This window comes from Anolis sagrei, chromosome 2 (genome assembly GCF_037176765.1).
Source record: "Anolis sagrei isolate rAnoSag1 chromosome 2, rAnoSag1.mat, whole genome shotgun sequence".
Taxonomy (NCBI): Eukaryota; Metazoa; Chordata; class Lepidosauria; order Squamata; family Dactyloidae; genus Anolis; species Anolis sagrei.
In genome coordinates, this window is record NC_090022.1 from 168,140,059 (window position 1) to 168,158,788 (window position 18,730).

General features: G+C 42.3%; 1 protein-coding gene across 1 annotated transcript; it reads left to right on the plus strand.

Annotated features, from left to right (window-relative positions):
- The first annotated feature begins 3,338 nt into the window (after nucleotides 1-3,338).
- OLR1 (oxidized low density lipoprotein receptor 1) lies at nucleotides 3,339-15,047 on the plus strand. Its single transcript, XM_060759767.2, has 6 exons — nucleotides 3,339-3,426; nucleotides 6,206-6,304; nucleotides 7,762-7,911; nucleotides 8,184-8,335; nucleotides 10,376-10,488; nucleotides 14,592-15,047. The coding sequence occupies exons 1-6, from the start codon at nucleotides 3,339-3,341 to the stop codon at nucleotides 14,734-14,736; spliced, it is 747 nt and encodes a 248-aa protein (XP_060615750.2). The 3' UTR covers nucleotides 14,737-15,047.
- Nucleotides 15,048-18,730: the final 3,683 nt, after the last annotated feature.

Sequence of the window (18,730 nt, forward strand, 5' to 3'; positions counted from 1 at the left end):
CTTACATTGGAAATTACTTGTTTAATAGTATTATATAAAGGTGTTCCCATATCAACTGCTTCTGTTGAGAAACCTGTTCCCACTGTTTGACATCTGCCTGGCTCCTTTATTGCAAGACGGGCAGATATTATGGCTATGCTTGCCTTTACTGGGGGTAGCAAAGGGACAGAATCCTTTGAGATGCCTTCCATTTCATGCTTGTAAGAGAATGAATTTGTTTCTGCGGTAATGTATTGATAGCAGAAGGGTGCAATTTATGATGGTATGCCTGATAAGCTGTATCAGGAGTGCAATAAACCAGGTTTCGCCTAGAGGAAAATTTCTGCCCTTTCTTTGTGCTTATCAGATAAGAAGACAAGGGATGGATACCTGTACAAAAATCCCAAAGATAAACTTTGTATGCCTCTTGTGACAAGATTTATTTTTAACTTTTGATAAATAATAAGACCATGGGTCCTGAATTAGAGAATCTTGCATACAGTTTGATACTGATACTTACTTACTTACTTACTTTGATTTGGGTACTTTGGGACAATATTAGGGCAGGATTTAGGAGACTTGTCTTATTTATAGCTTCTCAGGGCTCTCAGTGTGCACGAATATCAAACATATTAAACTGCTTTAGGGGTTTTTTGGTAATGCATGTAAGCCCCTGATACCTTCCCCTGAGCTGCTTATTTGGGATTATTGTGCTCTCGGTACTTGGACCTTGTTGTGTTTGTGCAACTTGGAATATGTGTAACCAGCTTCGGCTTGTTGTGTTCTCTTGAACCTTCTCTGAGTCAAACCCAAAGTGTGAGGTAGAAGGAAAAAAAGTGAGCTGCCACAGGGCCCTTCCACACAGTCATATAACCCAGAATATCAAGGCAGATAATCCACAATATTTGCTTTGAATGGGATTATCTGAGTCCACACAGCCATATAATCCAGTTAAGTGTGGATTTTATACAGTTGTGTGGAAGGGGCCTAGGACTCAGAGCAATGGGTTCAAATTACAGGAAAAGAGATTCCACCAGAACGTTAGGAAGATCATCTTGGCTGTAAGAGCTGTTCAGTGGTAGAACTCTCTGCCTTGGCGCCTGGTGAAGGCTCTTTCCTTGGAGGCTTTTAAACAGAGGCTGGAGGGCCATCTTTTTGGGGGGGTGAGGGTGCTTTGATTGTGCTTTTCCTACTTGGCAAGGGGTTGGATTGGATGACTCACGTTGTCCTTTCCAACTCTATAATTCTATGATTCTACATGCAAGAATATCCATATTTAGATAGTATCAGTGAGGACAGCGGGCATGTTTATATTCCTAGATGTCCACATGACATTCAGGGATTTCTAGCCTTTAACATGGGGGTAAAATGGGTTAACTTGATTCTACCATGCATTAGCAACAAACAGGAAATCCTTGTGTGGACTGTTGGCCTGCTTCAAACAGGTCCAGATGGGCCAGCGGCACTATCATGTTTTCTCTGACTCTGTATTGCAAGGGAAAAGCACCCAATAACTTCTGTTTGTTGCCGCAGTAGCAGCCATGGAGCTATAAAGATCTAGATGCCAATATGCACCTTTGTTGATATCAGCAAAGGTATCTGTGTGATCTTGGGAAAGGACGGGGAACAGAATATGGAATAACTCTTTAGAATCAGTTCAAACTAGCTCTGGAATTAGGTACTCATGTAGATTGAACCAAAGGCAGCTTCCAGCTCAAAGGAAGTTGCTCCATTTGTTGCTTATGGTAATTTGATTTTCTTTCTGGATTTTAGCTTTCTTTCTGGATTTTACATAGCCCTCAAGGCTAAAGAGATGAGAGATCTCTTCCTATATGACTATTCCTCCATACCATAATCTATATAAATAAAAATGTAATTTTCGTTTGTGGGATTAACAGAACTCAAAAACCACTAGACGAATTGACACCAAATTTGGACAGCATATACCTAACAACCCAATGTATGTCCTTCACTCAAAAAAATTGATTTTGTCATTTGGGAGCTGTAGTTGCTGGGATTTATAGTTCACCTACAATCAAAGAAGGAGCCCCCGGTGGTGCAGTGGGTTAAAGCACTGAGCTGCTGAGCTTGTTGATCGAAAGGTCGCAGGTTCGATTCCGGGCAGTGCCATGAGCTTCCGCTGTCAGCCCTAGCTTCTGCTAACCTACCAGTTCGAAAACATGCAAATGTGAGTAGATCAATAGGTACCGCTCCGGCGGGAAGGTAACGGCGCTCCATACAGTCATGCCGGCCACATAACCTTGGAGGTGTCTACGGACAACGCTGGCTCTTCGGCTTAGAAATGGAGATGAGCACCACACCCCAGAGTCAGACATGACTGGACTTAATGTCAGGGGACTAACTTTACCTTACCTACAATCAAAGAGCATTCTGAAATTGAACCAAACTTGGCACACAGTTCTCCCATGACCAACAGAAAATACTGGAAGGGTTTGGTGAGCAGTGTCCTTTGGTTTTGGAGTTGCCATTCACCTACATCCAGAGATCACTGTGGGCTCAAACAATGATGGATCTGGACCAAACTCTACACGGGTACTCAAGATACCCAAATGTGAACACTGGTGGAGTTTGGGAAAATAGAATATTGACATTTGGGAGTTGTAGTTGCTGCGATTTATAGTTCACCTACAATCACAGAGCATTCTGAACCCTACCAGCGACAGAATTGGGCTAAACCTCCCACACAGAACCCCCATGTGGGCCACAGCAACGTGTGGCAGGGGACGGCTAGTGACAACAATAAAAACAGCATCTTGACAAAATGTAAACCTGTGTATCTAATATCAGCATTTTCTTCCTCCCCTATATTATTTTTGTACACCTGATGAAGAAGGTTGTGAAACTCAGAAGGCTTGCATCATACATCTTGTATGTTTATGGATGTTTTGTCCATTTTTGGTGTTAACGTATTTTGCTCTATGGTCAGCAGAGCTATCCCAGATGTTTTTGCCCAACCAGTTAATGACATCTCCACTGTTCATGCCATTATTTTTACTTACCTGCCAATCTACCATATTTCTTTATTCCAGCAGTTAAAGCACCACAGGAGTCCAACCCCAGTCCCTCTTTCCTGCCCCCCAAACAACACTGTGTGGCAGGGGGTGGAGGGGGGGGGCAGATAAACTTTCAGTATTAGTCACTTTTTCAGCCTCTCTCTGACATTGCAGAATAAAAGACACCCACAGTCCTTCATTTCACTCTTTCTTTATTTCCTATCTTTGGGAGAACATGAGTGTCTCAAACAGATCACAGATTCCACATCTGTATCATTCTCACATGACTATAAACTACTAGTCCGGCTCTATCCCTGGTGAGTTTCCTGTGAAATCATGCTAGAGATGGCTGAAGAAGTCACTTATGCTGATCTGAAGTTCATTACACTTCAGCAGAACAAAAAGGATGAGTTCCACCAAACCAAAAGCAAAGGTAATGTGGCAAATTGTTAAATACAGGCAGTCCCCAAGTTAAGAACAAGATAGGTTCTGAAGGTTTGTTTTTAAGTTGAATTTGTATATAAGTCAGAACAGGTGCATTTTTAATTGTAATTCCAACCATGTATATATAGATATAGCTTTGGATTGCATAGGTTAACACCCCTGTGGTGTTTATTTTGCTGTCTGTGTTTGTTCAGAAGATTTCACCTCACTTTCTGTCCCTGTGATAATTGGATTTTGAAAAAAATGGCTTGTTGTGGAAACAAAGATTGGTGATAAAGCTTCAGGGAAGGCACGTTTTTCCCCTGTTAACTCTCCCAGGAGTGAATTTTCCTATATTTTCTTTTCTTTGAGGGTGGGAGACCTCTCATCATATGTGATGATAATCAAGCAGCATGAGAGAATTAAGAATTATTTCAGAATATTACTGTATCTCCTTTGGATATGAGGGTCATACTGCATCTTTAAACTATTTGAAACATTTACCTCATTAATTACAGATCTTTAATAGCATGGAATCTTCTCAATTTCTTGTTTCTTTCCTTAAATGAATCTTATCAATGGGCCTTGCAGGAATTTTTAAAATATAGGCTTTATTAAAGACCAGTCAATCTTGTTGCAGGAGCCCCGGTGGCGGAGTGGGTTAAACCCCTGTGCCGGCAGGACTGAAGACCGACAGGTCACAAGTCCGAATTCAGGGAGAGGCGGATGAGCTCCCTCTATCAGCTCCAGCTCCTCATGCAGGGACATGAGAGAAGCCTCCCACAAGGATGATAAAACATCAAAAAATCATCAGGGCGTCCCCTGGGCAACATCCTTGCAGACGGCCAATTCTCTCACACCAGGAGCGACTTGCAGTTTCTTAGGTCACTCCTGACACGACAAAAAAAAGTCTTGTTGCATGGAGGACATATCTTGATATAACAAGAACAGACAGATTCTGAAACAGAGACAATAAGCTTTGTCAAATGTTCATCATTTTATTTGTCAGTAAAATAAAATCTTATTATTGTCAAAAGATAATATTTTAGAATCACACACACACACACACATTTTCTTTCCCCCCACCCTTCACTTTTGCTTCATGAGCTAACATTATTTCTTTACCCTCCCATGCAGTACAAAATTGTGAAACTTTTAAAGCTGAAGGATCATGTGCAGTTCAGTGGGAGGGTTTCCTTTAAATTTCAAAAAGCAATAAGGAGAGGTTCTGAATAGCTATGATGGAAAAAGTAAGGCACACTCATTGTATCCAATCCATATCACTAAGTAGTCATCATTCTGTAGCTTTTTTAGAACTTTTTCAAAGGAGTCCAAAAAAGGGAAACATCTCATGACTTACATTTGTTTTGACCAGCCCAAAGAAGAGGTTAATCAGTGGTGGTTGTTGTTGTTTTAAACAAAGATTGATTAATGATTCCCATAATATTTAAGAACCTTTGGTGTCTCCTTAGGGCAGTGTTTCTCAACCTGGAGGCCGGGACCCCTGGGGGGATCATGAGGGGTTGTCAGAGGGGTCATTAAAGACTATCATAAAATGCAGTATTTTCTCTTGGTCATGGGGATTTTGTGTGGGAAGTTTTGCCCAATTCTATCATTGGTGGGGTTCAGAATGTTCTTTGATTGTAGGTGAACTATAAATTCCAACAACTACATCTCCCAAATGTCAAGCTCTATTTTCCCCTAACTCTACCAGTGTTCACATTTGGGTATATTGAGTATTTGTGCCAAGTTTGGTCCATATCCATCATTGTTTGAGTCCACAGTGCTCTCTGGATGTAGGTGAACTACAACTCCAAAACTCAAGGACGATGCCCAGCAAGTCCTTCCAGTATTTTCTGTTGGTCATGGAAGTTCTGTGTGCCAAGTTGGTTTAATTCAGTTGTTGGTAGAGTTCAGAATGCTCTTTGATTGAACTATAAATCCAAGCAACTACTACTCCCAAATGACAAAATCAATCCCCCCACCCAACCTCAGCAGTATTTAAATTTGGGCGTATGGGGTATTTGCGCCAAATTTGGTCAAGTGAATGAAAATACATCCTGCATATTGGATATTTACAATTCATAACAGTAGCAAAATTACAGTTATGAAGTAGCAACTAAAATAATTTTATGATTGGGGGGTCACCACAACATGAGGAACTGTATTAAGGGATCACTGCATTAGGAAGGTTGAGAACCACTGCATTAGGGTGATCTTGTCCAATGTGACATTTAAGGTCAAAATCAGCATTTTTCTGATACCAAATCTAGTCATTGATTGCTTATGTTATTGTTGGAAGAGTTCGTTCAAAGTTTTGGGATGCAGAACCATCAATATATAGATGATACTCAAGTCGTTTTCACTCCAAGCCAAGGAGGCTGCCTTGGTCCCAAATCAGTACCTGTCATCAGTAATGGATTGGATGAGGGAAATCAAATTGAAACTTGGTCTAAACAAGACATAGTATTCCTGGACTCCTAATGGAACCTGGAGACCCAGATTTTTGTGATGGCCAAGATTGTTATTTTAATGGTATTTTGACTGAGTTACTTTAATAATCATAACATTTAATTCCCTACAAATAAATTAGTAGGTTTTTGACTCTATAGTTCTGAGCCATTTTGTGTTTCTATTCTGAGAAAAAGTGAGGTTCAGATAAATATAACAACAAAAAATAAATATAACAACATTTGTCTTTCTTGTCCTGAAATCTAAGAAGAAAGGGATCCAAAATGGTATGCATAGAGATTTCTATTTATATATGCCATTTCCTTGCTTTAATCTAGCGTCTTCCCCAGCAAAACCCCATTGGCGATCAACAGCAATCTCTCTTGGGATCTTCTGCTTGGTTCTGCTTGGAACAGCTGGAACTCTGGGATTCATGGGTAAGTAGCACAAGCAACTAAGGAAGTGACCAAAAATGATTGCATGGCTTCCTATTGGTTTTACATTATCAGTATGTACCCAAACCACATTTTATATGAAAATGCATACAGTGTTTCTTCATTTATCATGGGTGTTACGTTCCATAACCACCCGCAATAAGTGAAATTCCACAAAGTAGGGATGAGGAGGAAGAGGAGGAGGGGAAGGGGAGCCAGGTGCTGGGTCTTACCCTGGGGCTTGTCTCCGGGCTGGGCCTCGGCGCAGCCCTCTTCGGCGGCAGCCTCCTCCTCCTAGCTACCTCCGCTGCTCCTTCCTTGGAGAAGGCTGCGTTGAGCCTTCCTCTCCTCTTCCTCTTCCTCGGAGGCCCCTTGGAAGAGTAGGAGGGGAGGGAGAGCCTCAGTGCGGCCTTCTCTGAGGAAGGAGTGGAGAGCAGCGGAGGCAGCGAGGAGGATACTGCCGCCAAAGAGGGCTGTGCCGAGGCGAGGCTGTGCCGAGCGGGGAGCAGCGGAGGCGGCAAGGAGGAGACCGTCACCGAGTGGTATTTGTTTTCCCCCACCCAGGTTTATTACTTCACTACTTTAAAAAAAATGCCCGCGAAACAGCGAGTCTGCAATAAATGAACCGCGAAGTAACGGGGGAATACTGTATACCAAATGTCATATATATAGAATCATAGAATTGGAAGAAACCGTGTGGGCAATCTAGTCCAACCCCCTGCCAAGAAACAGCCAAATTGCATTCAAAACGTATGCTAGAAACCTGCTGCATAATACTGAAGTCTCACCATACAACTTCATCTTTTGCATTCGTTCCTTCCTATGTCTTGGTCAGACACAGGAGGGATTCATTGAATCTTTGAGCTAGATTGGGATTTCTGGCAAATCTTTATATCATGCTGTTTCAGGTTGGATTTGAGTTGTAGCTCACATTTGGGGGGGGGGGGGGGGGAGAGAACCATTATCAGAACACCTTAACTTCGAGCCATCTTCAGGCCAGATTATGTTGTGCATTTCTGCATTTCCCCACCATTTCAAAACTTACTATGCCCAAGCAGTTACCCTGTCTTCTTGATGCTCTGAGTGTTCTCTTTCTTAGGCATTGCAACTTTGTCTCCTTAAAACACATCTCTATTTCTTTCATGTCCTTGTATGCTCTCTCTCAATTCCTTCCCCACTTCAGAACTATCTTTCTTTTTTATTCTTCTCCACCTTCCCTTCCAATTTGTAAGGAGGTGGAAGAGAAGGTGGATAGTCAAGAAGGATTTGTTTGTGTTGACTTGGGAAGGGTAGCTGCAGAACAATGAGATGCGGATTAGATGAAGTGCTTTCATTTTGACACATTGTGCTGTCCCTCAGGCATGAAGATTATCTTGATGACCTTGTAGGGCTCAAGAATTTGATGTTGCTACTGTTGCTTTTATGGGAAAACTCATTGTAACTTTGATATGGTTTTGAAGCTATGCAGGCATCACAGATAGTGAGCAGTCAGAAGGAGAACCTGACCTTGCAGAAAGAGATGCTTGAAAATCTTCTCACAGAGATGAATGTTCTCCAAGCCCAGAATCTAAACCTTTCAGAGACTGTCCAACAACTGTCAAACCACAGAGGTAATCAACAATGGAGTTTAGGGTTTGGATGTGTATTCTGAAAATTCTTTGTGGGAGCACCACTGCATTCCAGAAAATGAAATCAAAACAAGAGAGTTGTATATCAGCTGGTGAACTTTTCTAAATTCAAAATATCCACCAAATCACTTCATGCCAGTACATGTGTTTTGATCATCTCTGCTCTTTCATTAAATTTTCAGGAGAGTTGTGACTGCTGATGTTGCTGTGCTTGGATAAATGAACACAGTCTTTTGTTTCATTATATTTCACAGGCCGCCAATGCAGTCCTTGCCCAGAAAAGTGGCTTCAGCGTGGAAACAACTGCTATTTCTTTTCAACCAAGTGGAACACCTGGGACGAAGGCAAATCTCAGTGCATTACTCTTAACTCCAGGTTTCTTAAAATAGAGAGTAAGGAAGAACTGGTAAAGACCCTGTTTCATATTTTGGACACATATTTGTTTAGTTACACTAGGTTAAGAAGGCCAGGACACATAAATTAAAGGAGTCCAACCTCAAATGGTTAGAAAGCCCAGCTGTCACATGCCCAGCTCTTGTGTTCATTTGTCACCCTGAGCACCATTTATGCTTGTGATTTGTTTGCAAACCAGCAAAAAGGTTTCATGGGAAGTGTAATTTGAGGAGGAATATGGTTTAAATCTGAAGAGTCAGCAAAGAATAAATGATAGCATCATTTCAGGAAGCAGATGTTGATATGGTCATTGACGATAGAGTTGAGGCTCAATGCCCCCAAAATCCCTAGTATCTATATTCCAATCAGACACTAGAATTGAGGAGATCTAAAATACGACAGTAAAATTTGCAAAATATACTATTGGGTGTGCAACAGGAACAAAAGTGCCACATTTGACTGCTCTACATCATGGGCTTTATAGTTGACCAGAGTGGAGTAAAGCAAACATGCACACACACACACACACACACACACAAACTTCTCCCTCTTTCCTGTCTGCACTTCTCCCTCCCAGTTCTGTCCTTCACTTCATCTTCTTGGTTCTCTGTTCCAAAACAATCCTGTTCTCCAATCCCGAACTTCCTCTCTTCCTGTGGTTTCCCTCTTATCTCTCTTCTCGGTGTCATCCTGATCTTTCTTCAGCTTTCACACACTTCTAATTTCCTCTATCTTTTTCCAACTTCTTCACTCTTTCACTTCATCTCCCCTCTCTTTAACCTTTTCCTCAAAACTTTATTCTTATAAAATTCACATTTATAAAATCCCACCCTCTTCAGTACAGCTGGAGGAACAAAAGTCATGGGCCAGGATATGTTGAGAATGGGATCAAACTAGGAAAAGTTTGCAAGTGTCAACATCCGATGGCTATGCTGGCTCAGTGACTCTTGGATTTCTTGTCAAAAAGAAGTTTCTGAAGCCCTGAAGGATGGAGATACAATAGGAAGCAATGCTTTCAAAGATAAGTAAGTTCTAAAGTTGGAATCTAGAATAAAGTATTAAGAATGACAGAAGATGATGGGGATGAATGATCTTGGCAGCAGATACCTATTCAAGAGAGGGGAGCAGAGAATGGAAAACAGGCTACAGTAGCTGCGGTAAAAGATGACACAAGTGTAATGGATTGCCAAAGGTACAGCTAGAAGAAGAAGAAATGTATTTGTTATATAAAGGAATACAGGCCAAGATCAAGGATCAAACATATACCCATGATGTTGTGGCAATAATCTGTTTCCTGATCTGACTCCTGAAGCCCAATTTAAAATCCAGGCAACTGCATTGAGAGACAGAGTTCTGTGATGCTACCAAGTGATGTACAGGATGTCTTTTACTAATGAGCAATGGTGCAATGAACAAAATCAGGTGTCCTGTAGGGTCCTTCCACAATTCTACATTGTACCATGGCTGACTACTGGAAGGAGGTTGGGCACATCATTCTTCATCACTTGAATTGCCAGTGCTGTAGAATTCCATTCCTCCATGTGGCTGCCTGGATTTCAAGGTGGGGTTGGAGCGCATTTACAATTGTGACAATATGTATCATAGGATGCTAGTCCGTTGCTATATACAGTGTAATGGAATTATTTTCTAATGGACTGAATATTGGGTGCCAAGCAGAGAGAGGAGTTAAAGGGGGGGGGGGGGGATTCATGATTGTTCCAAATGGCAAACAGTGATGCTGCCTCTAGTAGAGATTTTACCCCATTTCCTCAAAAGGCTGCTTTGGAATCTTTTCTAACTATACAATGGTAGCCCCATGATTCCATTTCTACTGCTATGGCTGCATCCCACAGAAGTAAAGGATTTGTAAGATTATATATGCCCCTCTCCACAACAAATTACAGGATTCCATGGAATGATACCATGTCAGTTAAAGTTGAATCATAACACTACAATATCACACGAAAGACCTCAGATTATACACATTTCTGACCCAAATCTCTTGGAGTCCACAGATGGGAATGACTTGGGGCATTCTTGTGTTTCCATCCAGGAGTTTATTCTTGAATCAGCACAGCCCTATAACTCTTACTGGATTGGTTTATTCCGCCGCAGAGCTGAAGGACCTTGGTTATGGGAGGACAACAGTACCTTTATCACTGACTTGTAAGTGTGTTTAAAAAAGGCAATTCAGAAGGATGAGATGAGATTTTAATAATGCTGATCTGCCATTTTATTATAGTTTTGATGCTTCTAGGATCTATATCTGGCATGGGCAACTTGTGGCACACTAGATTTTCCTATCATCCCAGGTCAGCCTAGCCCATGGTAAAAAAATATATGTTTATCTCAAGTCCACACATTCTCCAAAAACATCTAAAGCCCATACCCTCTCCAAGGTTTATTTGCATGTAGTTATTTGGGATTTCTTCCTTCCCTTATTTTAAATATTAGAAGACATCGCTCTCAGAAATCATCCTTTTGCTGAAATCTTATATGGCTTGTTATATTATGTAATATTATGTATCCCTAGCTACATAGGAGAGGCACTACAATATCCTTTCACTGAATTGTGAAGATGCGTAATGGGATTGTATCTTATGTGCATTGGTGCTCAATACAGGGCTGATGTGATGTGCATTTGAGCATCAACACATATCTAGGCATTTTCTAGCCCCTATGGGTCATGAGTGTTTTGCAACTGTGCAATTCTGATTCCCAAAACTACAAATTTCCAAGAGGATTCTTGCCTTAATTATTAGAATGTTATAATATGACTGCCAGATATTGTCTCTATGAACATTGCCTAATTTTATATGATAAACCAAGTGCCTCCAGATTTTCCCCTTATACAACTCCCAATATTCTTCATAATAAACACTGGAGGATAAGGATGCTGGGAGCTGCTGTTCAGCAAGATTTAGAGGATCATGCCATTTTCATGCTATGCTATTTTGTAATAATAATAATAATTATTATTATTTTATTTATTTATTTATTTATTTATTTATTTATTTATTTGGGGTTCTTTTACCCCGCCCTTCTCACCCCGAAGGGGACTCAGGGCGTCTTACAGAAGCAAGGCACGATTCGATGCCTAGAGTACAAAACAATCAAAACACAAAATTAGACAATTACACAATTACATCACACTAGTTCATGCATTATATCAATAAAATCAATAAAAACCGATACAAACCCAATTCCTCTCTTACAAGGTCAGTGATCGCTAACTCATAGTTCTAGTTTTCCATTCCACTTCATCAATCCTGTTGGTCTTATTCACCTGACTTTACCCCGCTACCATCTCCCCAAGGGACTCGGTGCGGCTTACATGAGGCAAAGCACAATACAAGCAATAATCACAACAATACAAGCAATTAAAATAAGAACATAGACAATAAACATATAACATGATCAATAAGACAACATACAATTAAAACTGTGGGAAGGCCAAATGTAAAATTAAAATTGGAAATAGTGCTGAAACATGGATGAGAAGGTGATAGTGGCATTTTGTAAGCTGCATTGTCTATGAATTTGAACTGATTTTTCACCTTGAACTATTATTTATTTATTTAAGATATTTCTACCCCATCTTTCTCTGCGGCTGGACCCAAAGCGGTTTACAGCATAAAAATACACAAAATCAACAATAAAACATAAAACGCACAAGTTAAAACATACTAAAAGCACATCTATATATATAATAAAGAAGAGTGTTTGTATCAGACAGAGGAATTGTGGAGGGCGGAAGGGCGGTGTATGTGCCAGCGTTCTGATTGGCCAGCCTGAAAGTTCCAACATTCTGATTGGCTGCCGCTGTGGTGCTATTTGCATATGGTCTCTGATTGGCCAGCTTCAAGAGGAGCCCCTGGTGGAGAAGAGGGTTCATGGCAGAAACGGGGCATGACAGAAGGAAATTTGCATATGGTCTCTGATTGGCCAGCCTCAAATCCAACATTCCGAGATGAGAAAGAGAGGAAAGGCCGAGGGCTGGGTCAGAACACTCCCAATACAGACTGAAATAGGCACACAGAGCCCCCATCACCCACTCGACATCCTACTGCAGTTTGGAGGAGGATGAACCATGGATGATGGGACTTGCAGTACCACCACTCACATTGTGAGACCGCTGTTAACCTTATCCAGTGACTGCTCAGGACCAAACTTCGCAGAGACCTCTCATGACCCACTTTACGTCCTGGTGTGGTTTGGCCGGGGATGGACCGTGGATTATGGGACTTGCAGTACCATTGCTCAATTCTTCAGACCACTGCAACCCTCATCCAATTACCAATAAATACCAAACTTGGCACAATGAGTCTCCATGACGCACTCTACATCCAGGTGCAGTTTGAAGGAGGATACACCATGGACGATGGGACTTTTAATACCTGCACTCCCTTCCTAAGACCATTATAACTGCCAACAATGATGGATCAGGACCACAATTTACACAGAGAGCCCGCATAACTCACTCTACATCCTGGTGCGGTTTGGAAGAATTTGACAATGGATGATGGGACTTGCAGTCACTTCACTCACTTCTGAGTCCACTGAGACCCTCGCCAAAGACTCATCAAGACTAAACTTGGCACATGGAGCTTCAATGACCCACTCTACATCCTGGAGCAGTTTGGAGGACGACAGGCCATGGATGATGGGACTTCAAGTACCTCCACTACCCAAGACTGCTGCAAAACTCATCTAATGACCAATCAAGACCAAAGTTGGCACACAGAGCCCCCATGACCCACTCTACATCCTGCTGTAGTTTTGGAGAAGGGTGGACCATGGATGATGGAACTTCCAGTACCTTCACTCACATTCTGAGACCTCTGCAAACCTCATCCAATGACGGATCAAGACCAAACTTGGCACATAGACCTCTCATGACCCACTTTACGTCCTGGTGTTATTTGGAAAACTTTGGAGATGGATGATGGGACTTGCAGTACCTTTGCTCACTTCCTGAGACCACTGAGACCCTCGCCAATGACTCATCAAGACTAAACTTGGCACATGGAGCTCCAATGACCCACTCTACATCCTGCTGCAGTTTGGAGGAGGACAGACCATGGATGATGGGACTTCAAGTACTTCCACTCCCTTCCAAAGATTGCTGCAACCCTCTTCTAATGACCAATCAAGACCACACTTGGCACACAGAGCCCCCATAATCCACTCTACATCCTGCTGCAGTTTGAAAGGGGATGGACTTTGGATGATGGGACTTGCAATACCTTCACTCACTTACTGACACCACTGCCACCCTAATCTAATGACTGATAAAGACCAAACTTGGCACACAGAGCCCCCATGACCCACTCTATATCCTGCTGTTGTTTGTAGGAGGATGGGCCATGGATGATGGGACTTCAAGTACCTTCACTCACGTCCTGAAAATAATGCAGCCGTTATCCAAAGACCAATAAAGACCAAACTTGGCATACAGAACCACCATTACCCACTTTCTCTAATAACCCGGGCAACGCCGGGTCCCCAAGCTAGTATGTGATAAAAACCAACTTCCACATCCCCCCCCCCCCCCCCCAGCATCTGTGAGGTTGTTTGGGCATTTAATGCGGTTTTCTGGCTCACTAGGATGCTTGAATATTCTCTTCTTTTAGCTATTAGCTTATAACTGCCAAGGAAAGTAATAAAAAGAATTGGATGAACATTTTTTTTAAGTACTCCTGGGCATTTACATGGATCCCCTAGTTCATAAGTGGAAAATAAAATGTGGCTCTTTTGATCATACCCACAGAAATTACCAGGCAGACAATGGCATACCATACACACATATACTACGAGCTCAACATCCTTATAACTTGTAAGAGTCAAGCTTTTTTTTTTTAAACAAAGAGCATTTTTTGTAAAAATGAAGCATTCGCATATGGCTCCCATCTATTATGAGACACATTAATGTTAACCTGTGGCCTGTAGACAGATCTCCCCTCTTTCCATAACACATTCAGCATCCTTTGGACTGTCCCTAATTTCAAAGTCTGTAGATCATCTTATCCATGAAGATGACTCCATATGTTTTGGATCACAATTCCCATTATCTCCAATGTACTGAGTGGGAAATGGGCTTTGTACTCCAAAATATATAGCATCAATCAGTTGAGGGAAGCTACTGATAATAATGTAGAATCTTACCTTAGTTCAAGAGGAGGGATTAGATGAAATTGAAAATGCAATCTTTGTCAACATGGACATGAAATTCTAATGCTGTCTAAACGAATAATGGCATTCTCTTGTAGGTTTAACATTCCTGATGCTGGATCCAGCAATTATCCCATCTGTGTGTCTATTCAGGGTGGGAATCTAATTGCTTCTGATTGTTTAGGATACCGGTTTAGCATCTGTGAGAAAACGGCAGATCCAACAAAACCTGACCATAAGTGAGATGGAAACCTAAGTCATAATGCTCTTCATTTATTCTATTCTGAGGACTTTGAGCAAAAATAATTTGTCTCTGTGTGTGTGTGTCTCAGAGAGAAATTGTGCATATACATGTGCATATCCTGGCATACTCACATGCACAAATGTGTACATGCATGTTTGTTAAAAGGGTCCCGTTTCCCCACCACCACCACCACTGTATTAATTGAATGAATACGTGAAGGAGACCATGTGAAATGACCTCACTGATTCGGCAGTCCACCAATCTGTTTGTTAAACATACTGTTGAGTCTCCTCAGGCTGAGTAGTTTTGTACCTACAACATCATCATTTGATTTTTTTTCCTGTCATCTTTTAAAAAAAATAAAATGACAACATAATTAAAAAGAAAATAGCAGATATTGTTTCTGGAGTCTTATTATTTTCACATATACACCATCTGCAGATTCTCTCTCTGTACCAAGGCAATCAGTGTTAAAAGCAACATTAAAATGTAGGCCTCAGTAAAACAGTTCCAATTATGTTTTTCTAATGAAATCGAACACGAATTTGAGAGGGCTGTGAACATAGGTCTTGAGCATTAGTGCAGCAGGAATGTTTGGGAGCTTGACTGACCAGAGACTTGTGGCCTTCTGTTTGTAGCCTGCCAGTCGCAGAACAGGTACCTGAAATTAATAAGTGCAGATGAAGGAGACTACACATCCCAAGAATCACTAATGCTGCTATGGACATTTGTGTGTATGCATAAAAGCCTTTTCCAAGTGAACTACATTGTCTGCTATATTGATGCAGTTTTGGTAGGTTCCTTTTTAATATACTCTCTCAGTGATGTATAACCACATCCAATGGATTACTTGGCCCATTCTACACCACTTGTTTTCCTGTAAGGACGGAGCCCGTTACACAATGCATGTGTACTTCCAGTCGAGCTCCATCCAGAAAAGGGAGAACAAGCAGTCTATGCCACCACCACAGCAACACAGGAGCCTTCCTATGTTGTCTTCCCAACAATGAAAGGAAGCTAGGTGGTGACATTTTCCCCCATGTGATGAGATCCCAGGCAAGTCACGTAATGCAGGACATGGAGCGACGGCTTCTCCATGCCCCCCACCAGGAGCCCATGGATTCACCACGATATCATCTGGCACCTTTGTTTCTGGGAGAGTGGGAAAGGGCTAAGTGGAGCACATGGCTTTCACAGTAAGCCTTTGCAGCTGGGAGGGGGGTTACTCAGGGATTGCATGGGGCATCACAACCAATGAAACCGAGGAGTTCTTGGGATTTTCATTGACTCAGACAAGGGCCAGCTCAGCACATAAAAGAGTGCCCCATTTGTTTGTTCTGCCCAATACTTCTCCCTGCACATTATTTGTCACAACTTGGGAGTTTGGCGCTTAACGTAGGTCTGGAATCCTAATAACTATGTGAGGGCAGTTGGATTCTGGCAAACATAGGGGTATCCAGGTTGGGGAATCCCTGAGTCAGTAGACGATGGCAGGCACCCACTGTCATTTAATAGGATATATAATAATCATAATCATAATCATAAAAACTTTATACCCCGCTACCATCTCCCAAGGGACTCGGTGCGGCTTACATGAGGCCGAGCCCACAATACATCAATACAAGCAATAACAACCACAATACAAAGCAAAATACAAATACTAATACAAAGCAATTAAAATAAATCTATCTTTTTTTTAAGAGAAAGACTGCAAGTCGCTTCTGGTGTGAGAGAATTGGCCGTCTGCAAAGACGTTGCCCAGGGGATGCCCAGATGATTTGATGTTTTTATCATCCTTGTGGGAGGCTTCTCTCATGTCCCCACATGAGGAGCTGGAGCTGATAGAGGGAGCTCATCCGCCTCTCCCCGGATTTGAACCTGCGACCTGTCGGTCTTCAGTCCTGCCAGCACAGGGGGCTCCAATAAATCTCATACATAAATAGCATAAACATTGAACAACAGCACAAATCATATTTAAAATCTATGGCTGGGCCAAATGTAATTAAGTTAAAAAATAATGCTGGGCATGAACAAGATAGAGGAGATGGGGCATTGGTGGAAATGTACAAGCCAGTATAAAGTGGTTTTAGAGGACATAATGCTACGAGTTCATTATTCTGGGAAGGCACACTGGAACAACCACATTTTCAAGCTCCTCCTAAAGACTGCCAAAGTTGGGGCATGCCTGATGCCCTTAGGAAGTGAGTTCCAGAGTCGAGGGGCCACCACTGAGAAGGCCCTCTCTCTCGTCCACACCAATCGCACTTGCGATGCAGGTGGGAGCATAAGTAGGGCCTCTCCAGATGATCGAAGAGATCATGTGGGTTCGTACACAGAAATGCAGTCACACAGGTAGGCAGGTCCCAAACCGTTCAGAGCTTTGTAGGTAAGAACCTGCACCTTGAATTGGGTCCGGAAAATAAATGGCAGCCAGTGGAGCTCCTTAAACAGGAGGGATGACTGCTCCCTGTAAGGAGCGCCAGTTAACAACCTGGCTGCCACCCATTGGACCAAGTGAAATTTCCGAGCCGTTTTCAAGGGCAGCCCCACGTAGAGTGCATTACAGTAGTCCAATCTGGAGGTGACTAAGGCATGGACCACCCTGGCCAGATCCGCCTTCACAAGGTACGGTCGTAGTTGGCACACGGGTTTTAATTGTGCAAAGGCCCTCCCGGCCACCGCCGACGCCTGAGCCTCAAGCATAAGTGATGAGTCCAGAAGGACTTCAGGGGGAGTGCAACCCTGTCCAACACAGGTTGCCACCTGTGTTGATAGGGTAAACTAGGATAGGGTTTTCAAAGAAAGAGGAGGGCGTGCAAACAATCCTAAACAATATTAAAGTGCATTTGAGAACATACTGCTAAGAGTTTTCCTTATTCTGGGAAGGCACACTGGAACAACCACGTTTTCAGGCTCCTCTTAAAGACTGCCAGCGTTGGGGCATGTCTGATGTTCTTAGGGAGTGAATTCAAGTTGAGGGACCACCACCGAGAAGACCCTCTCCCTCGTCCCCACCAATCATGCCTGCAAAGGAAGTGGGAGCGTGAGCAGGGCCAATTAAGATATGTACACAGTGTGCATAGGAATTCATTCGATTTCTTTCTTCCAAATTATAGTTCAGCTCCCCAAAAATCTGAGGGACTGTATATGTGTTAAATAAATAAATAAATAAATACATGTTTAAATTCCCTTTCTTCTGAGTGTGCTGTGGTTGAAAGATAATTCTCCCTGTTTGTTGATGCTATATACCAAGAAGGATATAGAAAAAGAAGCTAGAGTTTGGTGCTCTGATAATGGGAGCATTTCCAATCAATCTGACAAAGCATCTTAAAAGAAATGGATACATATAGGGTCATATGCGCGCCATTGCAAAAGCTGTATTACTTGGAACCTGCCACATTATTTGACGTGTCTAGGTTCTTGGGTGTGCTCTGAATCACTGATGGTCCAAAACCAAGGAGGAGGCGGAATGTTGTTGTTATTGTTGATTTGGTTGTCATTGATATTATTATTATCCCCCAAATTCTCTTTCCTCTCAGTAAGGTCCCAAAGATTGCAAACAGGCATTGAAAAGTTCCCAAAGAAGCAGCAGTTCAAAAGCCAGAAACAGCAGGTGAGGGAAGAGCTAAGGATCTGTTACTTCTGCTGCTTCCCGGCCCACTTCATCCTCTCAAAGCAAGTATGCAGTTCCACACCCCTTACTTGTAAATTGCATTTTACCCTTTATGCACATATGGGTTAGAATCATAGAATCAAAGAGTTGGAAGAGACCTCATGGGCCATCCAGTCCAAACCCCTGCCAAGAAGCAGGAATATTACATTCAAAGCACCCCTGACAGATGGCCATCCAGCCTCTGTTTAAAAGCTTCCAAAGAAGGAGCCTCCACTGCTGAACGGCTCTCACAGTCAGGAAGTTCTTCCTCATGTTCAGATGGAATCTCCTCTCTTGTAGTTTGAAGCCATTGTTCCGCGTCCTAGTCTCCAAGGAAGCAG